This window comes from Choloepus didactylus, chromosome 9 (assembly GCF_015220235.1).
Source record: "Choloepus didactylus isolate mChoDid1 chromosome 9, mChoDid1.pri, whole genome shotgun sequence".
Classification (NCBI taxonomy): Eukaryota; Metazoa; Chordata; class Mammalia; order Pilosa; family Megalonychidae; genus Choloepus; species Choloepus didactylus.
In genome coordinates this window covers 59,796,875-59,821,866 of record NC_051315.1, presented here as the reverse complement: position 1 = coordinate 59,821,866, position 24,992 = coordinate 59,796,875, and the positions used below count along the sequence as shown (strand labels likewise).

The following is a 24,992-nucleotide window of genomic DNA, read 5'->3' as shown; positions in this document are numbered from 1 at the left end:
TATCTTTACTTGAAACTTAGCAAATGCCCTGAATTTCTGTTCCTGGATTTCCAATAAAATTCCACAGAATTTCTGTTCATGTAATTGAAGGGAAAACTTTTCCATGTTTTTTATTCACTTATACTTCAGTCATCAAAATATTGATTTTTGAGTTATTTGAAGTATAAAAACCAAACAGAAACTTACAGAATATTATTAATAAAGTTTAGATGAAGTCTGCTCTTTCATCCCCCAGCTTTGCCTGGCAAGCAGGGAGAAGGATTTGGGTTAAAGAGATAAGAAGGTTAGCAAACCACTGAGTTCAAAGAAAGATCCAAAATTGTCAGAATGTTTTTAAGTATGTCCTTGTGACAGTTGGAATTACCTGGTATTCCCCTTGGCAAATTAACAAGGGAATTGGGGAGACTGAGATATGAAGAAAAGACAAAAGGGTGGAATAGGATGACTCATTTTAAGTGAATAGATTGGGTTAAAGAAATTAGACCGGTGACAGCTGAAAAACTAAATTTATGAACTTAAATAGCAGAAATATTCACAAAATACCAAACTTGGGGTATGTACAGGTGTGGCAATGGAGGGCTTCTCCAGAGATAGCTCAAGATGAGGAAAGAGTCCCTAAGTGTTTCTGGTTTCATGAAGTAAAGTAATACTGAGAGTGGAGTCCTCTGGAGGAGACAAGTCTTTCCAAAATCTTATGGACTCTAAGAAGACAGTCATATTTACAAGTCTTCATGGGCCCATTTTGAAATAAGATGGGAAAGCATTTGACTGTCAAGGGAACATCATAGCAGGTATTGCAAACTCAGAGGCCTTTGGGGCCACCTAGCAAACATAAATACGTGAAGTGTCAGGCAAAGAAAGTGGGGAGTGGTGGAGTTTGTGGTGAACCAGAGAATGTACATCCCACTTAAAGATGTTCAGACTCAGACTTTTCATAAACACTGTGCCTGGCCAAACCTCCCCAAACCCACCCTGCATCTGGAAACTGATTACAAGTGGAGGACCTCCTATGTGACTTTTGTTAGGGAAAAGGGAGACCCTAGGTCAGTAACAGACAAACACCCTTCTCTGGAATTCTCCAGGTAGAATGAGAAGTCTCTCATTGTGTCTACTCCCCAGTCTTCTCAAGTTCAAGAACTGCTGCTCTGTTCATGCTTTTTTCTTCTTTTTCTCCTACTCCTTAACCTCTTTGCTTTCAAGGTAAAGCTCCTGTTCTGCATTTTCTTAAAAAATAGGTTTCAAGACAGATTAAAAGTAGCCTGAGGTGCCCAGAGCCTTCCTGGTGGGTAAATTCTGAAAAATCCAGAGCAACTCATCCTTACTTTTCATCAAATGCCAGTGCTAGTGCTAAAGGCCATATTTTTAAAACCATGGAGTTTTCTCTAAGCAGAAGTCCAGGGACCTTCAAACTCTGCAAAAAAGGGAGAATCTAATATATTTTAAATGTTTGAAAACTACTGATTTAGTCCATTTCTCTCTCTTTACAATGATACCAAAGCTCAGGGATGCTAATTAATGGAGAGCTAAGACCAGTAATTGGAGTTTTAACTTCTGGTCCACTGTGCTTCCTCTGTCCATGAATGTTCTCAATCGATTTGAAATGTATGTACCAACGTATGAATCATAGAAAGATTTTCCTGAGAAGCAAAACTTTCATAAGTCTTAGGAGAAGTCAGATATAAACATATCAGAGTCTGCCCCAAGAGTATGGCTTGAGGAGAAGCAGTTGGTAAGGACAGCTGCAACTAGACCAGGCTTCCCCACTAACAGGTAAATGGGAAGAGGGGCAGCTGCAGAAGAAAAGAGCCTATTGTTCCCTGCAAGGTTGCCCCTGAATTTAATCGGCTGTCACCTGTAGGAAAAAATGTTAGAGTGGCAAACAGGAACTTTTCCAGCTCCAGAATCTTTTCTGGAATGCCCCTGAATTCAGGACCCCCATCCCAAACCTCTAGTAAACCTACCTTGCTGGTCACCAGACTTACTGCAGTCTTGAAACTGAACTCTTGCCCTGGTGCTCCCTGTGGTAGCATGATGTGCATCACTGCTTTGATCTGAAGGGTGTCCTAAGGATGGAAACAAAAGAGGAATTTTTCAAGATTATGTTCCCACACCTAGATGAATTACCAAACTGGATAATATCATTTGGCTAGGGAAACTCCCACTTGTTTTATGATCTGAAGCTCTGAGATGATAAGCTCACCAATGGATTTGGAGCTTATTTTTTAAGATTTAATACAGTGTGGATAAGAAAGTGTATAAAAGTAGAGAACAGGAGAATTAATAACTGACTGGCTAGATTCTTCCTAGCTGGGTGACATTGGGTAATGCAGGTAATCTCCCTGTCTCATAGATCGCATTAGTAAAACGGAAACTGGGTAACAAGCAAAGGTTATGTATGAGTGCACCTGGCCAGGGCTCCTGGTTTAACAACCACTGGATGGCTTCTCTATTTCCTTTTCAGTGGCCACCCCCAGGGAAGTTAAAAGAAGGGTGAGGTCTCTTCCAGGAAGCTGCCTGCATGACATTTCTACCCCTCAGGCATGTCCTTCCCCTCTTTCTGTCTTGCTGCCCTGTTCACAAAGCCGAGGTGGGTGGAAAAACAACATTCATTACACTGTCAGGGAAAAGATGAACTACACACTATATTCAGTTGATGAATATCACAATTGCAGTTTTTCTTTTTCCAGTCAGCTCAATTCATGTTGATAAAAACCTAAATCCTTCTCCACCAAGGAGGACAATGACTTGGATGGAAGAATCCAAATGGGATTTTCCCAGCTACCACATCTCTTTCTTCCATTCTCCATTGCCATCAATACTAGATTGGGACATCTTCAGCCCACCTCAGGTATCAAGGGAAAACAGGTTCTTTCCAAGTGGATCCCTTGGCTTTAGATAGAAACCATACTCTCATTAGTCCCTACTCCCACCTACCTACCCCCAGGAGAGAATCTCTAGGCTCTGCCCCTAGGCAACCAAACCCAACTCTAAACCCATCTCCTTTCTACAGGGCCTGAGATCTAGACCTTGTTCTTTCCCTTCCTGCATCTTCCTTCTGGCTCTTGCTGTTTCTAATTCCACCAGCAATACTTTCAGATATATAATATTAGAATCATTGACCTTTCTCCTTTTTCCTTTTCTCAGATGAGTTGTTTTTTCATCCTGCCCCTTCCTGTTGACTTTCCTTGCCTTGAGCATCACCTTCCTACCTCTGGCCTGGTGTCATTTGTGTCCCTCCATTCCTTTAAGGTGGCTCAGCAAACATTCCCATGCTAAGTAATGGCTGCTCAGACTACGCTGAAAGATACAAAGTCCCTACCCTCATGGAGCTTGCACTGCAAAAGAATATAAGAATAAAATGAGGTAAAGATGTGAAAGCACCTTGAAATATTTAGGTGGGGAGGGGGCAGACAGATGTTAAGAAAAAAAGAGAAGAGAAAGATCAGGTGTGTGCATTCAGCTTGATTTGGCTGTGGGGAAGAAAAATTAGGAAGCGGAGATAGGGAACAGGCCATTATTTTTAATTAGCAAACACAAATTAGGATTATGTTCCAGGCATTGTTCTAAATCCTTTACAAAAATCAATTCATTTAATCTTCATGGTAACGCTAAAAGGTAGAGATAACTATTGTTCCCTTTTACAGCTAAGGAAACTGAGGCATAGAGAGGTTAAAGGACTTGACCAAAGTAACACAGCTGGTCAGTGGCAGAGGGAAGATTTGAACCCAAGCAGTTTTGCCCTAAAGTCTGAACTCCTAAATATTACACGGTGCTGACCCCATTTATTTAGGCATTTTTTTTAAAAAGTAGTAAACCCTACTTTTTTATTCCTTCCTTTATAAATGGAAGTAAAAATTCAGACTTTCCCACATTGTTTCATGTGCCTAGGCAGATCAGCTACTGCTTAGAGGCTCTCGCCTGGCATGGCGTTTGCTGACCCACATAAAGGACAGACCCAGGCATTGTTTCCAGCAAGAACACTGTCTTTGTAGATTTTCTGGTTGATGATCTAGGTTGTGTAAGCTTTCCTGTTCTCATACTGGGCCTAGCAAAGGCACCCGTTGCACCTGGCAGAGAAGGTACACACAGATGAGGCACAAAAGCCCAGCCTTTCCCACCTAACCACTGTTGCTGATTTCCCAAGGAGTTGGTGTGGTTTCTGGCTAGAATGACAGCTGGTCAGCAGCCACCTTATCAGACCATAAAGAGGCCAACTTGTGGGAGGTCCAACTGGCAAATGCCATGAAAACCAGCTCTGAGAAAACAGAATTTTTGTTCTTAAAGAATAAAATCTCATTGACACATCTTTTTTTCTATTGTAGCAGAAATCCTGGCCTCCACCATACAAAACAAGTCCAGTAATTTCAGGTCTGTGAGTGTTTCCCACTTTGATTCTCTGGTGTTTAATTCTGTAGTCATTATCCCAGTCTAACTTTGAGTTCAAAGAAAGTCATGCCTAGTAATTGCTTTCTCCAGCTTGGAAGCTAAGGAAGAAGGTTTTCCTTTAATCCTAGAAATCAGTTTCTAGGACCATCACTGTCTGGGGAATTCCCCTTCCCTTCCCTCTGGGCATTGGACGTCTGTCACTCCATTCTCCTCTGGCTCCCATCAGCCTTACTGGATCGATCGATCTATCTATCTATCTATCTATCTATCTATCTATCTCTAATCTATCTATCTATCTATCTATCTATCTATCTATCTATCTATCTATCTATCATCTATTTTATTTTGATGATTTATACCCTGCTTGTAAAAAGACCTGGAGGTAGCCTGATAGATCATTGTTTCTCTCAGCTGTGTTAGTTCCCCCTCAAGGCTGTGACAGGTGTGTTGGGCTGAGTTCCATATGACATTGTCCCTCACAATGGGGAAAAAAAAATTACGTTGTTTTTCTGACATCCCCCCCACCTCAAGCACATGGCAGAATGTTTTGCACATGCTGGGTGTTCAAAAAATGTTTGACAGTGAAGACCAGCAGATCAGAAGTTAGGAAATCTGGATTGTAGTGAGGTTTCCTAGCCACTATCCATAAATGGGATAAGATTCCCAACCTACTTCTCATGGTTACTGTAATAATTACAGGAAATAAAAGTGAAAGTGCTTTGTTTAAATTGTAAATTGCCATGCAAAATTATAAGCTGTTAGGAAAATAAGTGTTTCTTTCTGTCAGTTAATTAGAAAGGAAACAATCTCCACTGCTTGCATCATTCCTGCTCCATACAGTTCTGGTTTTTCCTATGAATCAAAGTAATTTACTTCGCTTTACATTTTTCTTGAAAAGATAAAGTTCAAATGCTTATAGTAGCTTTATTCATAATCAGCAAGAACTGGAAACAAGCCATTAAATATCTTTCAGCTAGTAAATGGACAAAATGGTATACAATGGAATTCTAAATTGCTCAGCAATTAAAAGGAGAACTGCTGATAAACTCAACAATGATGAATCTCCAAAGCATTGTGCTCAGTGAAAGAAGCCAGACTCAAAATTGTCCATTCTGTGTAATTCTATTTATATATGACATTCTGGAAAAGGCAAAACTATAGAGACAGACAACCCATTAGTGGTTGCTGGGGTGGCGGGTATGGGAAGGGTTGATGACAAATGGGCACAAAGGAAGGTGGCTCATGTTGTGTGTTTGTATGTTTTCCAGATTTTACAGAACTGTTTGAATTTTATTCTATGTAAATTACACCCCAATAAACCTGACTCTAAAAAAATTACTAGAATTTTTAAAAATAAAAGGTAAGGCCTCCCTCCTTCTCCTTAAAGTGGATCTATTCCTGGAAAGCAAGATCCAATCTGTTTCTAATCCATGAAGAAGAGATTCTGGTGGGGAGAGACTTGCTGAAGACGAGTGAACCTTCATAATCATTTGCATCATTGACTATTGCTGGTTTTGACACTAAGCACTTGGCTCAAAGTCTATGAAATTAACAGGCTCTGGTTCCTTGTACACCTCAACGTCACAACTTTATTGACAAGAATGGCTACCAGCTGTCACCCCTGCCTCTGCCTCTGCACTTGGTGATTCAGACTTCATGGCCACAGCAAATCAGACAGTGATCCCGCTAAGACTTGTCGTGTTGGAGTTTGAACTCCAGGCCAAATGGCTGTTGCTCAGCTGTTATGCTGCCAATCATCCGTCACTGTGAGTTAACATGATAGGCACACCAAGGTTTCCAACTCTTCAGACAGCTGAAAGAAAACTTGCTTTCCAACATGAGCAGGCTGCAAATCTGGGTGATATTTAACTCCTGGATTTTAGAATTTCTGATTTGGGGGAAGGGGATGAGGAAGGGACTTTTCTTTCAGAACAAGTTGCAGAATGGCCTGACAACAGTGAGGGGGAAAATGGTTTCAGTAGCAGGCCACCTAAGTCTTAACAATTTGATGGTGATTGAAAAATTTATCTATTCAGATGAACCAAGCTCTCTGCACAATGGAGTACAGCCCTTTACAAAAACAAAAACAAAGTCATTTGAAATCCTTCACACATTATTGGTGTATTAGATTTCTTCCCTATCAAATAAGCAAGACATAAGTTAAGCTTGGAAAAATTCCCTTTTATGAAGATTTTATTACTACTGTATTTGAGATTTGACAGGTAAAATCTTTTTCTCTGAAAATGAGAGAAATAATCTCATCTTTTTGAAGCAACAACATTATTATGCTCTCCAGAGAAGGGGATTTCACAGACTTAATTTTTTTTTCCCTAGTGAAGCTCAAATCATGGAAAGGGTTGCAGAGAGGGAACTGGCATTTACTGACCATCTACCACCTGCTGGGTACCGTGCAGCATGCTTTCCTATCATCTTCACAATGATCCTGATAATTAGACCTTAAAGAGTCCCATTTTACAGCCGAAAAAACTAAATCTTGGAGGTTAATTTCCCCTAAGCAATACGGCAATGATGGCATAGTCAGGATTTAAAGCTGATTGTTATGACTCCCAAGTCCACATGGTTAAAAGTGGTTAAAAGTCCAAAGCTTTGACTCGTAACTTATGTCCAGGTGCCATATCCAAGATGAAAACCAATGACAGAGTGTGGTCTCCTGAAAAGAGCACTGGGTGAAGACTTAGAAGAGGGTTCTGGTACCAATTCTTAAAGTAACGTGACACATAAGAGGAGACAACTTATTTAAACTCTCCATACTTCTGTTTCATCTGTTAAGGAGGAAAACAGAACATGCCTTTCTACTCATAAGAGTCTTTTGAGGAAAAAAAGTTTGACCATTCTTGCCATAGCAAATTTAACTCCCCCCCTCCAAATGATTCTTTACTATTAAGTGATACAGCCTAAATAACTGATAAATGGTTATAAAATATGTTAACCTATGTTATGATACTACATGAAAAAAAAAAACCTTAAAATTTCAAAGACAGAAAGCAAAAGCAACTTGAGAATGTTGCTGATCATAATAATTTTGCCCCATTCAATGCTGAAGTGGTAAAGATACTATTTCAGGCACTACCTCTTTGGAGCCAAGTTCTAGAGCTCCAGAATCGGTTCTAGAGACCGATTTCAAATCAAAGAGCCTCTGACCACAGACTTCCTCTGAAGTTTTAATCTGGAGTCCTGGGGGTGTCAACTGCAGCATCAAAATTTCATCTCAAGCACATTTCAGCTCCACGTCTGGCACAAACAGGCCTCAAACTCATGTTGGGTTTGTGGCTTCCTCTCTGTGGATTAAGTGAACTGTACCCTGCCCTCTGGGTGTTTAGTTCTAAACTGAGCAATGATTTGATTCCACAGTGAAGGACAGTTCCTCTGTATTGCAAGAATTCCACTGTTTGTGCCAAAGCAAGGTTTGGCAGAGCCCATTGCTTGACAGAAACCGTAACGCCATAGGCTGAGTCACCTCTATGCTGTAAACCACTTCCTCTAAGCCATTCTTCATGGAGTTCTCTGTATTTCCTGACCATGCTCAAAGACAACACACTTTTTCCCAAAATAAATCCCAATGCTTACCCTCCCTCCAATATGTTAAACCTGTAGCTGTCAGAAGTCAGTACCCCTCTTACAGAAAGCTATAGAAACCAAGAGATGGTGAGTGTGGACTAGACAGAAGCCTTTACATCAGCCTGCAAGATGCCCTGTCTTTTACTTAAAAAAAAAAAAAAAAAGGGTAGGAAGAAGTGGAGTTACTTTGTAGTTCACACACCTCTCAAGCCCAGATGTACCAGAAACCAAAAATAAAAAAAACAGGAAAGAAGAGACAGCAGGCTCCTGCCTGATGGCCAAGAAGAGTTTGGAATGGCTTCTCACATGCCCTGCTTCCTCCAAAAAGGACTCTCACTTTGAGCAATTAAGCTTTTGTGGGAATGACCAGGAATCTTTCTAAGAAATAGAAAAGGAGTGACTGAAGAAAAAGTAGAATAGAGGCAGAAAGAGAGAGGAGTGATAGAGGGCATGCTTGTTTTTCCTGTTTGTTCAAAGAAGATCTTTCCCCTCATGATGCTTTCACTTGACTTCTCTCTCCTGTTTGGCTTCTGAACAACAATCTGCTTATGTACTGCTTTAGCAGAATGGAAAGTACCTACAGTAATTCTTCTTACCTCTAAGAAAAATGGGTCATTTGGGTGCATATCCTTAATCATGTCTGATAATGATTTTTACTCTTTGTATTGCTCTGGAGTTGTATAGAACTTGCAATGAGTGTTGACATAAAATGCAGTATTTGATTTACCCAAATAGCATCCCTTTGAGGGAGAGCATGTCTTATAGCCTCTGTATTCAAACCAGAGAATATAAAACCTAGAATTAAATTCCACTGCCACTATGGTAGCCCCAGCAGAAAGCAGGTGCTTAACAACGGGTAGTTGAATAAATGAATGAAAAAAAGAAATCAACCAATTTAAAATATCCCTGCAGACCTAGGGATATTTCTGGAAAATCTAGTTACAGGAAATTGTTGTAACCACCTAGTGATTGCCAACCCATCAACAAAGCTAGAGGAAATAGCCTTTTAAAGACAGAAAAGGCCAGGAGGGTGCCTTACCCTGAATGAGGTTTATATAGTCAGGTAGTCAGAGGTTTATACAATATTGGTTCCGTTATAATGTAGGGTCAGGCTTTTAAAGAAGTTAAAAAGCCTCTGTCAAATTGCTATCATGACCTTAAAGAATTTGCATCCAAGTGTGCCCTGGAGGAGGGACAGCAGCTAGCTAGATATCATGCTTGCTTTCTCCTCTGGGAGAAACCAACTCTGGCCAGCTGGCCTCATATGATGTGCCCAGTGATTCCCAGCTGCAGCTGATTTAAAATGTTTGTTCACAACCTCTGTGAGGAGGGTGCCCTTCTCGGCCACATGGAACCTTGAGGCCAACCCTTTGGAAAGGATTCCCCCCAAAGAGCCTCAGAAGGAGAAATGGTCTACATTTTTTATGCTATTGTTATCTTCTGATAACATCTGCATTTACAGCAGGGCCAAGGAGGGGAGTAAGTAGGAAGCTCATCAGAGAACAGACAGAAAGAGAAACAACAATTTCCATAGCACTGAAGCAATTAGATGAAAATGTGCTATGGGCTCTTCCTGCTTCTCTGTGGGAGGGATGGGGGACTGGAAGAGTCATTCCTCCTGGGAGATACTCTTTGAAATTCCATCCCTAGCCCCTAGGGCTCCACCATCACCTCCCTCATAGTTGGGGAGCCCACCACTTTGCTCTCATTTTAAAAACAGATCTTGAATTGGAGGAGCAATTTTAAAACCAGTGCTTTCATATAATTAAAGCATGTGACATTATAAACCTTTAAAAAATTCCCTGCAGATTGTTTTGATATTGTTTACTGAGGAGCGTAAGCATTCTTTAATTGAATAAATCTAGTTATGTCCACTTTCTGAAACTTAAGAATTAATTTAAGAACAAATACATTAGTAATCTAATGACATATAACTGCTAGCTGATACTTAGAATTTCCATCTATCTTAACACAAATTCATGTAGTCTTATTTTTCTGATAAAAAAGTACACATTTTTAATACTTCAGCATTTAAAGGAGTGTGTTTCCCTATGGCAAGAGCCTATTATCAGCATTACCCAAGAATAAAAACACAACAGAAACATACCACTTCTCATCAAGGTGCCATTCAAAGTTTTTTGGACTTTTTATTTTCCCAGAAAGGAACTGATAAACTATACTTCTGCTCAGGGTCCATGCCTCTCTACCCGCGTCCTCCCCACATCTCATAAAGGCCCTTTGTTGTCGGTGTAATATTACACACTTAGGAAATGTACCCTCATGTACCTAGGGTATTTTTTTCAGTTTGTTTTCTCTTCCAGCATTTGATCACTGTCTGGCAAACCGTTTGGGCCCACAGAGATCTCCAGACCACCAGCTCATGTATTTGAAAGACATCTGTTTATTTTGAAAATGCAAATGTGATCTACCTCAAAGACTGCCAGGCAATAAATGACCCACTGGCAGAGTAGGGTGGGGGTGGGGAGGGATGGTGTCCCTCCCACTATCACACCAAGCTCACTTGTTGTCAGAATCACTTAAACAAGCTCCCGGAATCTGAGTGAAGGACCCACAATTAAAACGAGCAGACTCATCTATCAAGAATTAGCCCAGCAAATTCACTTAAAGCAAGGATAGGTCATTTACAAAGAGACTGGAGCCTTTGAAACAGTGGCTTGTAGACCGAGGGCTGCCTGGAGGAGGGCCTGATAACAGGGACACTGGCCTCCTAACAGCAGCCGCCCCATCCTAGGGACCGATTCTGACGAGGAGAAAGCCTGGGAAGGTTAATACCCTGACTTTGATCTCTGTCAAGGCATACCAGCAAGAATTAATTTACATTTCAGATGAAAAAGGTTGACAGCATGAAAAGGCATCTTGTTTCTGGTATGTGAATGTGCTGTAATAGATCGGGAATTCTGAAAGGAAGTTCTGAGGAAGCTAAAGGGATAAGCCGTGCGGCTGCTTTTATTGGGAAGAAGATGAAAGGAAAACAAATTTCAATATGCACTGCTCTGTAGCAACATGTAGGCCAAATGCTTCCTAAATTTCAAGGGCTGCTTTTTAAAAAATATATAACATATCTTAGCAACACCATTTTAAAAATATATATATACAGACTAGAACTAGAATACAAACAAATGAGTTCTACAGAATCTGAATTTCAAATGAAGTGATTTGTTGAAAAAATAACAAATTAGAGGATAATCAGAGACAACCAGAAATGGTTCTGTTATAACATCCCTCGGTCACTTTCTGTGGGCTTCGAAAGTAAGGGAACTTCCCTGATGGGTCCTGTTCTACTCTGAAATGTCCTAGTAGCATGAAGAGGGTCTTACAATGAAAGGATTATGCTTTGAAAAGTCAGAACATGTTCTTTGCTTTTTAGATAAATAACCATGCCTTCGAATCGAAAGATAAGGCAAATGTTCTCAAGTAAATGTAAACTGCCCACACAATTGTAAACATTGCTGCACTGTCTATACATCTTTACCCTAACACCAAAGCAACAGCACCTCAATTCCAGAACACAGCGTTGGCTGAAGGGCAAAGAGACTCTTTCTATCTGCTTTTTGCTCTAGATGACACACTCGACTTCTGAGAGGGCAGAGATGGCATTCTCAATGTCTTCATACCCATCTAAGCCCCTGTAGACTCAGTGAATACAAGTTCCCGTGCCACTGACAGGTGGGGGACACTCTGGCTGCCAGGCCAAGGAAGGGGGATGCTTGCAAAGCAATAAAAGGTAGGTACCTTACAGAAAGGTGTTCTCTCCAGTTCCACTAATACACAAAATCATCTTTCCATGGTACCTACACCTGATACCATGTTGACAAAGCAGACCTGGCTCCATTTTTATTCAGCATTCATTTGACAATAACAGAGTGCAAAACAGGGAACACTATGAAGATGATTTTCAGATAAGGAAAATTTGATTTATGATTTCTATGTACTGGCCTCAGGGGATCACCAATATATAAGCTCAAAGTTTATATTTTAAACACACATTGGGCTTTGGACCAAACTGCAAGATCAGAAATCAGTCTAGTATCTTCTCCTAACGGGAGACTCTGTGTGTGTGTGTGTGTGTGTGTGTGTGTGTTAGGAGGCAGGCAATAAGTGAACAAATGCACTGTGAATTGTTTTTCTTACGTTGCAACAAGAATTGCATCCCTCTTTCTGAGGCTTTAAAGTTGCAGAGTTTAGAATTCTTAGAGGATAGTGCTAAAAGTTGCATATTTGCATTTAAATGAAACCCGTTCCTTCCAAATATTTCGGTTTTGAATGAAGATGTCAGGACACTGCTGAGGCCTAAGAGAGTTCTGAAAAGTGTTCCTGGAGCCAGATTTTGGACAGAGCTCCTTGAAAAGACTGCAGCTGTTTAAGTGGTTGCTTCAAGCTGGACAGTATCTGAAACCCTATCTCTCTCCTCACTGCTAAGTTTGCAGGACTCTCTCATTCCATCTCCAATTACCTGGGCTTCTGAGAATCTGAGATGCTCTGAGGCCTGTTTCTCCCAGAGTCTCAAATGAGGGAGGGGACCAGGCCTGTTAGCAACAATGGGCAATGACATTTACAAAAGATCAGAGCCGAGGGTGGCAGTGGGGTGGGGACAGACAAGCCAGTAGCCAGAGCTCCCAGCTCTCAGGCCACTTTTGGCAAGTCAGAGAACCACACTGGCCACACACAGGCAGGGGTTTGGGAAACCTCATTTTGCAGGGAATGTCCTGGAGTTATTCCTACCTCTCCGACGCTGAAAGACAGGTCTTGCATGTAATCAGAGAATTCCAGGATTGAAAAGCTCCTTCCAGGACTTTTTGGCTAGTGCTCTCATTTTACAGATGAGGGAAATGTGACTCCAAGAGAGAAATGGATTTATTCAATTGTCAGTGTGTGAAATTGACTCTATACAAACCACCTACGTTCAAATGCTGGCTCTGCCTCTAATGAGCTATATGACCTTGAGCAAGTTGCTGTCTGTCCTATAAAATGGACAATATAACAGTACCTACTCAGAGCATTCTTAGCAAAGTACCTAGCAAGCAGTAAGTGCTCCCTAAGTAACAGCATCATCATCACACAGGGGGTGTGTCAGAACAAGCATCCATCTCTTGACTCGTATTTCAGTGCTCCTGAATTGCTAACCTTTCAGTTTTTCTAAACTTACATGAACTTAGTCACAGAATATTTTCAAGTGGATGCTGTGAAAATGATGTTTTAATTACCTGCTTGAATATAAACAGCAGAGTCACTCCTTCTGTTGCTTATTTTCTTAAATTTTCTCCGAGCATCATATCCTCTCCAGGCTAAAAGTACAAAACCGTGTGCTAGGAATGACATTAATTTATGAGCATGCCAGAGAATTGATATAAGCTGTTTTCCTTCCAATATCTTGCTCCTCTCCTCCCTCCTGCTTTGTCACTGAACAAAACAAGCAGAGATATATGAGGTATGGTGGGGAAGAAGGGCCTCTCTGAACTTACCGCTTAGCCTCCAAGTTGCTTCTGAGAAGAGGTTCTTTTCATACAGGCAGTGAGTGCCCTGGAACAATGTGGATCCCATTTGTGCATTACTGGGGATCCCCATCTCAGATGAGGTGGTTCCCTGCCATGCAATTCCAGGGAGTAAGCCTTGTCTTTAGGACTTGGGGCAAGGGGTGGGTTGGGAGTGAGGACTTGGGGTGATGGTGGGAAGGAACTAGAATAGCCTGACCCTTTTGATCTATTTTTTATTTGAGAGAAGAGGTATAAACACGAAAGTTGAAGGGAAGAGAAAAATAGAGAGGTGAATAAAGGAGAATAGTAAGTCCATGAAATTTGCGGAGGGTGAACTGCATGCCCAGAACTGTGCTAAGGGAGGGCAACATGTGTGATGAAAAGGGAAGGGAGAAGGGAAAAATGGTGATGAGAGGCAGAAGAGAAAGAGGAAGGGAATCTCTGGGGGTGTTCTGAGTCCCTTGGATACCTCTTTGCTCCCCACCTCACCTCAGCCTGAGTGTCACAACTCTCCAAGTTGCTAAGTGAGATCATGAAGGCCTAAGTAGACTGAGGCACATTATGACTCTGGGTTAAGAGAGCACATAGGAAATTGTCCTCTATATTCCAGAACTGACACTTTCATACCACTCATCACAATCCAAGAGCTCAAATGCTGTTTGTAACATAAATGGCACATACATGTGTGCAAAGAGGCTCTGACTGGGTGGGGCTTATGGAAAAGCCTAGCAGTTTGTTCCCTTGGTTTCATTCTACAAATGGCACCACTAATTCTGATGCAGAGAACCAGGTAATGGACCTGAAATTACATTACGTTCCTTATCTGGAGTACACATCTGTGTGATTTGGATTTGACGTTGGTTGGTTTGTACTGCCTCTGTGGTCTCACTCACCACAGTGTACTGTAATGGCTTATTTGCTCATCTGTGAGGTCAGGGACCAAAGTTTTCTTCATGGCTATACCCCAACACCTAACAGGGCCTGCCTGACAGTAAGCACTCAAATGTTTGCTAAAGGAAGAAAAATGAAAGGAAGGAATAAAAGAAGGAAAGGAGGGAGGAAGGAAGGGAAGAAACCCCTGAGAAAAGCAGCAGGTGAGTAGTCCCCAACACTTAACGGTTTGAAATGTCAAGATTCAGGACAGTATTTATGAGAACTGGAACACTTACCAGACTGGATGGCAATCGCTCCCTTCTCTCTCTTCTCTCTGACTCTTTTATATCTCCTGGCTCCAAGCCATCCCTTGGTATATGCCTGCAGCACAACCACTCTGCCTATGACTTCTTGCAGCAGCAAATTTAACTGCTCTACCTGGTAATACCTGAGAAAAACCTGAAACAAGACATTCACTCTGCTCCATCATGTCCTTAATATAAATGTTAAAACTATTATTCAAATAAACCTTGCAGTGGAATGGCAGTGACCTTGCAGTGGAATGGCATGCTAATATTACTGACATCTTGGGGGCAAACACAATTCCCCTTTTAAGGCTGAGTCAATCCTTGGTTATTAATATAAACAGATGATGAGATTAACAGGGTTTTAGGAGATCCCAAATGCTCTCCAAGTCATGTTTGGTTCACTTATGCCACGAGTTTCATTTTCTCAGCTTGATCTCTCCTCTCTTTTTCTATAGACTCTGGTGGAGCTGCTAACCAACAGAACTGATACACGACCAAGAGTGGAAGTTAGGAGCGAGAGGGACCTGGACAATCCACATTGATCTCATTTCTGCTGAGGAGCAGCAGTGTTGCTACTGCCACTCAGACTAAAGCTGGCTTTATAGGGCAATTCAGGACGGACTGTTAAAACCTAGGAATCCTTCAAGAATGTGATGTTCTCCCAAATTAAAAGCTACAAATGATGAGACTAATAGAGTACTAAGTATCAAAACAGAAGTCCAAAAAAATTGGACAAAACTGTAAAAGAAATTTGTCATTGTCATTAATATGCTTTGTGTTTTAAATGTGATGCTAGAATAGGCAACACAAAGGAAAAGGATATTTTTAAATGAGCTTAAAGATCTCACTCTAGAAATGCTAAATGGCTCTCAAACTACATACAGAACAGGAGGCAAATCCTCCTCTACTTGTCTGTAAAATCAGGAGATTCCTGACCCAAGACCTGCAAAGATCACTGCTAGGTTGGAATCTTGTCTGTTAAGCTACAGAGACATTCATGTCACAACAGAGACAAAGGCAAACAGTAGGCATCGCACGTAATATAATCTGAACACCAAAGAAAAAGCTTACCTTTGTTTTTCCCAGAACCCAGTGGTTTAATCTGGATTTTTCCAAGATAGTGATACAGTTCTCTTTGCTAGCAAGAGGTGTCTGATGTGCTCTGAATGCTAAGTAATAATACCTACAAGAAATAAAAGCAAAATTAAGCATTGTTAGCCATTTGATTCAGTAGAATTGCTCTGGACCCTACCAACATGCTTTGGTTTTTAATAGTAAATATTTCTTCAGCACCAATAATAGTATTCTAGGTAGTGAAAATACACAATTTATACTTATTAATTTGGCTCTTATCTACTTTCCTATCGCCTGCTTTGTGTATTTCCCTTTTAATATTACTTTGCAATTCATAATACATACATATTTGGTATCCTTTGCATGCAAGATCAAAGAACCTAACTCTGGTAGAAAACTGAAATTTAGACAGTTCTCCCAGGGCAAGTCATCATGGTAAATGTCAGTATTACTATTATAAAAATAACTTGTAATCCCACTATATAATTTACCTCTGTTTTGAAAAGTCCCATCTAAAGCAATCTGTAGATAGTAAAAGTGATCACAGCCTAGCACTACTGATTCTGTCTGCTGAGCCACACCTCTTACTCAAAGGGTAGGGTAAGTATATTTTCTTGTTTCTAATCACCAAAACTACATTTGCTTTCTTGGAAACTTAAAAATAACCTTAATTTCCTTGTCAAAGGATTTTCCTGCCATTACTCAGACAAGGCTAATCTGTTACTTTGAAATTACTTTTAAATATAGAGCTGTTATCACTTTTAAAAAATGACCAAATATGAAATATGTTCCTTCCTCCTGCCAAACATAACCATATCCTTCTCTTTGTGTAAAAATAAACATACCAGTTAGCCCTTGAGTCATTTAATCTTATCTTCTTACCACAAGATTGTATTACAAGTTAGAATATAATGCTGAATTTGCATTCAGAGGTTCTGTAAATGTTTCAAAGGCTCTGTGTATCCAGTTTCTACGTTTGGGTAGGAGGTGCAATACCCCCAGTGGTGGCCAGGATCAGATGATGTTAGGTCATTTGACCATGCTCAGGAACCAACTAATGGCAGGTGTCTTTTGATACTACACAAGAGGAGGGATAGCTAGAAAATGAGCTGAGGCCTACATGGACAGTTCATGGCAACAGCACAGATTCTTCAGCCCCAGTTTCTCCAGGACTAGAGTTTTAGTCAGGGCTTCTCCGACTTGCCTTTGACCATGGCAAAAACACTGTGTCCAGTAGCAGGACATGGAGATTGTGGGAAAGGATGACAAAGCTATATGGGGCAAGTGTCTTGGGAAAGCTGAAGTACAGATAGTTTAAGGTATAAAAGTCAGTGCAAAACCAAGATTGCCTATACTTTTTCCTCTAGGCCCAGCTATTTATAATATGGACTCTCTTTGCTTTAATCAGCCAAGGTTTGTTCATAGTGAGTGCTCGAGACCATAATGAATGCCCAGTGCTGTGTAGGATATAAGAGGAATGCAAGATATGCTCCAGTCCCACAATGCAGGATTTTAGACTTGTTTTTCAGGCATCTGTGGGTGGCTCTTATCAACTGTTAATTTCTAAATAGGCAGAATGTACCCTGAACTAACATACATCATAGACCTTAACTTTGACTTTTAGTCTTTCAAACCAACTCTCTTAATTTATTATAATAACATTCATATCTAGGTTAGTTCAGTAAAAGATGGGTAATAAACAGTCCTACAAGAAGGTGAAATAAACATAAAAGTTATAAATATGACAGTAACCAGGTCATGGAAATAAGATGTGTTTCCTCATGGAGTAATTTTGGGTTCTAGTAGGTACCATGGTGAAAAAGTACTTTGAGCTTTTTGTGGGCTCCAGGATAAGGGTTTAACTGAAAGGAACCCAGTCAAGAGGTCTGCCAGCAATGAGGTCCTTTTTTGGGGAGATCCATTCCACCTTCTTCCTGAAGCAGCTTGATGAGTTAAAAAGGACAGGATATATGCAATGGCAAAATAATCTAAGTGGAAAGGTCTGTCTTGAGGGTCTAGGCACCTCTTACAAAAGATTTATCAGACTGGAGTCTTAACACTGAGTTAAGAGAAAGCAGATCTCTGTCTCTGTGATTAAACCACTCATCTTCTGAATGAGTACCTGAATTAGCACAGGTGTGTGTGTAGGGGTGTGGGGGTGTGGGGATGTTGGTCCTGAAAGATAGGGGCAAGCCACGTGCAAAACCATGAGTTGGTGGAAGGGTGGTTTTTTCTCTTTTTCTCGCCTTCTTTTTTTTTTTTTTTTTTTAGTAACTTCTTTCCTTCTCTATCATCTCTTCTCCCTTTGTTCACTGATTTCCTAAGTTCCCCAACAGTTGTTGGGACTTCTGTGCTGCACACTGGTTATGGAGGACATCACAATCCAGCTGCTCTTACTCACACTCACAAAACACACCTTCCCTGTCCTGTGTCAAAATTCTGCATGACTGCGCATTCCCATAAGACCAGCCAGTAAAGGACCGGCTGTTTCTCTAATACACATTTGCAAAATTTAGGTCCTGAAGGAAATCTAGAGTCATCAATAACAATTTTTTCATTGTGCAGAGGAGAAAACCAGGGAGAAGGCAACTGGTTCAAAGTCATAAATTTAGTATGTGAAAGATATGAACTTCTAACTCCAAGTCTGGGGGCTCTTTACACTCATCTAACCTGCATCTACTTCTAGCTTTTAGTGAACATACCTGGAAGTATTTTTTATTCTCTAACAGGGAGCTTTGATGCATCAGCAAGTTACAGCTCATTGGAACTTGCAAGTGTCTCTAATGATCTGGAATACTGGGCGTTTGACTTAGGAGCAATTCCGATTTCCTATCCAGCTGCCAGAATCTCCTTGACACACATGAGGGATCCAAAGGTACTCCTATACCAGGAAGGCTTTTGTGTTTCAATGGAGAACTATACGTCCTCTGTAAGGAACCCTTCTGGGTTATCAGATTCTGGTCCTGTTCATCCTCTTTAAGCTATTTTGCAACTTTTTGCAAAATGTTGGTAACTGATAGATATGTAAATTATGTCCAGCCTGACAGTGATTTTAACTGACTTCCTCCCCACTGTTGAAAAATCAGTTTCCTTTACTTCATGTAGGCCTATGCTGTTGTGATTTTTCCTTTGAACAGATTATAACATCTGCCTGGGTTCCTCATATCACCTGACTAAAATAAATTCTTTAACACGTTCAGTTTTGTATCTGTATGTGAGTCGTGATTTTACCTTTCCTAAAAGTTATCTTTTTAAAAGAGAAAGAAAGAAGTACAAAAATGCAGGCTACAGAGTTAAACGCAAAGTGCATAAACACATAGACAGGTTGGGGACAGGAAGTCCTCACATACAAAGGAGGGCCAAGACCAGTTAACAGTTCTAAAAGGTCTAATGTGCTCCAAAAATGCTGCAACTTTCCTACTTATAAGTAGAAACACTGGTTCATGCAATATGTTCATGTTGGACTTTATTAAGAAAGTCAAAGCTTTCCAAAGTGATTACACCAATTTATGCCCCAACCAGTACAGTATGAGAGTTCTGTTGCTCTATATTGATGCCAAGCCAATGAATTGTCAACTTATTGATTATTACCAAAGTAAGCATAAAATGGTATTTGTGGTTTTACTTTGCATTTCCTTAATTACTAATAAAACTAAGCTTTTCCTTTCATTTTCAAAGAAGTCTCTGCTTTTCGCATAATAGACAATATGTATAATCAATTTAATTGCTCCATTTTCCTTAATGATTCCCCTTACACCTGGAGGAGAGAGGAAAGAGATGTGAGAAGGCTAACAATCACCCATTTTAGATAAAAATTGTATTGGTATTTGTGATTATTTCCAACCCCTTCACATTTTTAATTTGCACCCTCACATTGGTCTTTACGTTCCTTCATTTTTACATTGTTTGGGAAGGATTTGCATCTTTTAAAGATGTGTTTGAAATCACAAGCTACATGAATAAGCTGCTTTGATTCATGCCTCTGATCTGAGTTTTGCCCTCAAAGGCATGCAAAATATCTGTACCACTAAATGGAGATCTGCTCAACCCTAAATCAATAGTGAGATATTTCAGAGGTTAATTGTTAAAGGTTAATTCCACCAACTGAAACATTTTTATTTTCCTTTTTTCTAAAAACTTTAAGCAGACATTTTCTTATAGGGTGGATCATTCAATCCATATGGTTTTAGGGCTTTGTTATAACCATGTGACCTCAATTCACCACTTTTTAAAGTAAACTGGCTTTTCATTCCCATTTTATTCATTTGTTTATTAACTAAAACTTTATTTAGGGCCTACTAATGTGCCACTTATGGATGTGCTTGAATAACATGAATGGACAAGGAAGACAATTTTCCTGCCCTCATGAAGCATATTCTAGTGGGGAGACAAACATAAAACAAGTCTGTAAAGTATATCATTTAGGGTAGGGATAAGTGCTATGAAGAACAATAAATCAAAGTGAAGGGATGGTGAGTATATTGTGAGTGTATTGGGGCAGGCAGCCCTAAGCACCAAGGACAGTGAAGGAACTCAAGCCATGTAACACCAGGAACTACTTAAGAGGTTAGGGGCATTGAGCTTAGAAACAAAAAGACTTAACAGGGACTTTTAAACTATCCTGTGCAGACCATCTCCATCAGAATTATCCAGAGATTTCATAAAAGGTGGATTCCTGGGTCAGTCCAGACACAGACTCATAATCTGGATGTTGGGGTCCAGGAATCTGTGTTTTCCTAAACTTCTATGGTGATTTCTGATATCTGACAAAATTTGAAAATTGTTGATTTAGGGGAACCTGATAATTGACTGCCATCAAGTAGAGAAGGGAAGACGATTTGTTTTGTAAAACCCAGAGGGTAGCACTGGGATAGAAGCTTCTGAAAGATTACTTGCACTGTATTAGGAAGGACACAGTGGTGATCATACATGTACAAACATGGAATGGGCTCTCTCAGGAGCCAATGAGTGAATTCTTAACCCTGGAAGTGTTCAGTGGGAAGCTGGTTGACAAGATCAAGAATGTGGTAGAAGAAATTCTAGTTTTAGCTAGGTATTGGACTGGTTGATCCTTTAAGAGCCCTTCTAGTAAAGAAGCTATGTTGACTTCTCTGATTTTAAAGAATTGTTTCTCTGATTTTAAAACTGATGTCTATTATTGATTCTGTGCCAAATCTTGGGTAACTATGATTGTATTCAGATAAGTAGGAAGACTTTTAAAATTCCCCTAGGTTATCAGCAGGAGGCTTATTGTAAAGGTTCCTAGACTGTAAGCCCTTACAGCAGTTACATCTGTTCCAGACTTGTAATGGTTATCTCTAAATTCTGAGATGATGAGCTCTTTGTGTATAACATGGTTGTTCCTTGGAACTTTAGATATCTGTATGACACCTGAGACTCAGAACTAGAGTTCTTCAGCATTACCCCATACAACAACTGTTAAAGAAGCTGAAAAAGAGATCAGACTTTAATCAGAGATATGAATGAAGCTGATCTGGTTGGGACTAAGGCAAATCATACTAATGGGTAAAGGATAATATTGACTGTGTTTTAAAGCGTCAACTTCCTGTGAGACCAAAGGAAGAGATGTTTATTTGGTGTAAGATTTATATTTTCTGTAGCACACTATCTAATTTAACTTGTATGGTAAGTTTATTCAAACACTGTAATTACATGGAACCTGGAATAGGGAGTGAAATTTGGTTGGTTTGTACAGGTTAGTGTGATGTCCTGATACACCCCAGAGTAATCTGGGCAGAGAATAAAAAAGTACTTGCAAAGACCCCTTGAGGGACTGGGGTAAAATGTGGAAATATTAAACTTTCCCACCTGGGGAAGTCCTGATATTCTTGCAAGCATTGGGGACTACCAATTTAATAGGCCAAGCCCTCGATCTTGGGGCTTGCTCTTATGAAACTTACTTCTGCAAAGGAGAAGCTAAGCCTAGTTATAATTGTGCCTAAGAGTCATCCTCAGAGAACCTCTTTTGTTGCTCAGATGTGGCCTGTCTCTCTAAGCCAACTCTGCAGGCAAATTCACTGCACTCCCCCTATGTGGGACATGATTCCCAGGGGTGTAAATCTCCCTGGCAATGTGGGACATGACTCCCGGGGATCAGCCTGGCCCTGGCATCGTAGGATTGAGAAAGCCTTCTTGGACCAAAAAGGAGAAGAGAAATGAAACGAAATAAAGTATCAGTGGCTAAGAGATTTCAAAAGGAGTCAAGAGGTCATTCTGGAGGTTATTCTTATGTATTATTATAAATATACTTTTTAGTTTTTAGTGTATTAGGATAGCTAGAAGGAAATACCTGAAACTGTTGAACTGTAATCCAGTAGTCTTGATTCTTGAAGACGACTGTATAACTATATAGCTTTTACAGTGTGACTGTGTGATTGTGAAAACCTTGCAACAGACACTCCCTTTATCCAGTGTATGGACAGATGAGTAAGAAAATAAAGAGAAAAATTAAATAAGTAACAGGGGGCCATAAGGGGTATGGGATGTTTTGGGCATTCTTTTTAATTTTTATCCTTATTTTTAGTTTTTGGAGTAATGAAACTGTTTAAAAAGTGATTGTGGTGATGAATGCACAACTGTGATGATACCACAGACCACTGATTGTATACTTCGGATGATTATCTGGTATGTGAATATATCCCAATACAACTGCATTAAGAAATTCCCTAAATAGTTTGTTCAAGGTTCTTAGAATCTCAACTGTGATCTCTTTCCCAGGATTTGCTCCTTAACATATACCTAGAACAGTGGTTGTCAAAGAGGAGTTTTCTAACCATTAGGATCAGCATGACCTGGCAATTTTTTTATAAATGTAAATTCTTGCACCTCCTCCCACAATTACTGAATCATAAATACTGGGTGGGGGCCAAGCAATCTGTGTTTTAGCAAGCCCTTAAAGTGATTCTTACATGCCTGAGAGTTGGAGAACCATTGACTTAGAGAATCAGAGTCCCAGGTAAGTGAAGTAAGTTGCCTATGGTGACACGGTCTATCCGTGGAAACATGTCCTTATCTACCTTGCCTCTACATCACCTTTTTTCTTTGTTGGGCTGAAATGACTTTATAGATTCTGGAGCCCAACATCTTCCCTTGGAAAAGATCAATTAATTGCCCAGAATCAACCCTAGAGAAATTGCCATACATGTTTGTTTTTTTTTTTTTTAATCATTTTATTGAGATATATGAGATATATTCACAAACCACGCAGTCATACAAAACAAATCATACTTTCGATTGTTTACAGTACCATTACATAGTTGTACATTCATCACCTAAATCAATCCCTGACACCTTCATTAGCACCCACACAAAAATAACAAGAATAATAATTAGATTGAAAAAGAGCAATTGAAGTAAAAAAGAACACTGGGTACCTTTGTCTGTTTGTTTCCTTCCCCTATTTTTCTACTCATCCATCCATAAACTAGACAAAGTGGAGTGTGGTCCTTATGGCTTTCCCAATCCCATTATCACCCCTCATAAGCTACATTTTTATACATCTGTCTTCGAGATTCATGGGTTCTGGGTTGTAGTTTGATAGTTTCAGGTATCCACCACCAGCTACCCCAATTCTTTAGAACCTAAAAAGGGTTGTCTAAAGTGTGCGTAAGAGTGCCCACCAGAGTGACCTCTCGGCTCGTTTTGGAATCTCTCTGCCACTGAAGCTTATTTCATTTCCTTTCACATCCCCCTTTTGGTCAAGAAGATGTTCTCCGTCCCACGATGCCGGGTCTACATTCCTCCCCGGGAGTCATATTCCACGTTGCCAGGGAGATTCACTCCCCTGGGTGTCTGATCCCACGTAGGGGGGAGGGCAGTGATTTCACCTTTCAAGTTGGCTTAGCCAGAGAGAGAGGGCCACATCTGAGCAACAAAGAGGCATTCAGGAGGAGACTCTTAGGCACAAATATAGGGAGGCCTAGCCTCTCCTTTCCAGCAACCGTCTTCCCAAGGGTAAAACTTATGGTAGAGGGCTCAACCCATCAAACCACCAGTCCCCTATGTCTGTGGTCATGTTAGCAACCATGGAGGTGGGGTAGGCGAATACCCCTGCATTCTCCACAGGCTCCTCAAGGGGGCACTACATCATTTTTTTTTCCTTGTTTTCCTTTCTTTTTTTTTTTTTAACTTTCCCTTCTTTTTTAAATCAACTGTATGAAAAAAAAAGTTAAAAAGAAAACAAACATACAATAAAAGAACATTTCAAAGAGACCATAACAAGGGAGTAAGAAAAAGACAACTAACCTAAGATAACTGCTTAACTTCCAACATGTTCCTACTTTACCCCAAGAAAGTTACATAATATAGCAACCTTTCTGTGAACTTGTTCCTACTATATCCATCAGAAATTAACAGACCATAGTCATTTCTGGGCATCCCCAGAACGTTAAAAAGCTTATCTGTTCTTCTTGGATTATTGTTCCCCCTTCCTTAATTACTCTCTACTGCTAGTTCCCCTACATTCTACATTATAAACCATTTGTTTTATATTTTTGAAAGTTCACATTAGTGGTAGCATATAATATTTCTCTTTTTGTGCCTGGCTTATTTCACTCAGCATTATGTCTTCAAGGTTCATCCATGTTGTCATATGTTTCACGAGATCGTTCCTTCTTACTGACGCGTAGTATTCCATCGTGTGTATATACCACATTTTATTTATCCACTCATCTGTTGAAGGACATTTGGGTTGTTTCCATCTCTTGGCAATTGTGAATAATGCTGCTATGAACATTGGCGTGCAGATATCTGTTCGTGTCACTGCTTTCCGATCTTCCGGGTATATACCGAGAACTGCAATCGCCGGATCGAATGGTAGCTCTATATCTAGTTTTCTAAGGAACTGCCAGAATGACTTCCAGAGTGGCTGAACCATTATACAGTCCCACCAACAGTGAATAAGAGTTCCAATTTCTCCACATCCCCTCCAGCATTTGTAGTTTCCTGTTTGTTTAATGGCAGCCATTCTAACCGGTGTTAGATGGTATCTCATTGTGGTCTTAATTTGCATCTCTCTAATAGCTAGTGAAGCTGAACATTTTTTCATGTGTTTCTTGGCCATTTGTATTTCCTCTTCAGAGAACTGTCTTTTCATATCTTTTGCCCATTTTATAATTGGGCTGTCTGTACTATTGTCATTGAGTTGTAGGATTTCTTTGTATATGCAAGATATCAGTCTTTTGTCAGATACATGGTTTCCAAAAATTTTTTCCCATTGAGTTGGCTGCCTCTTTACCTTTTTGAGAAATTCCTTTGA

The 24,992-nt window shown here is 40.2% G+C and overlaps 1 protein-coding gene across 2 annotated transcripts in view; it reads right to left on the bottom strand.

The window, feature by feature from the left end:
* Positions 1 to 24,992, bottom strand: part of MYO3B (myosin IIIB) — a 348,697-nt gene that overhangs the window by 142,071 nt on the left and 181,634 nt on the right. For both annotated transcript variants that reach the window (XM_037849672.1, XM_037849673.1), the window contains 4 exons: positions 15,713 to 15,824; positions 14,630 to 14,792; positions 13,191 to 13,271; positions 1,962 to 2,063 (listed from right to left, as the gene is read on the bottom strand). In XM_037849672.1, the coding sequence (XP_037705600.1) occupies positions 1,962 to 2,063; positions 13,191 to 13,271; positions 14,630 to 14,792; positions 15,713 to 15,824 (458 nt within the window). The remainder of the gene's footprint in view (positions 1 to 1,961; positions 2,064 to 13,190; positions 13,272 to 14,629; positions 14,793 to 15,712; positions 15,825 to 24,992) is intronic.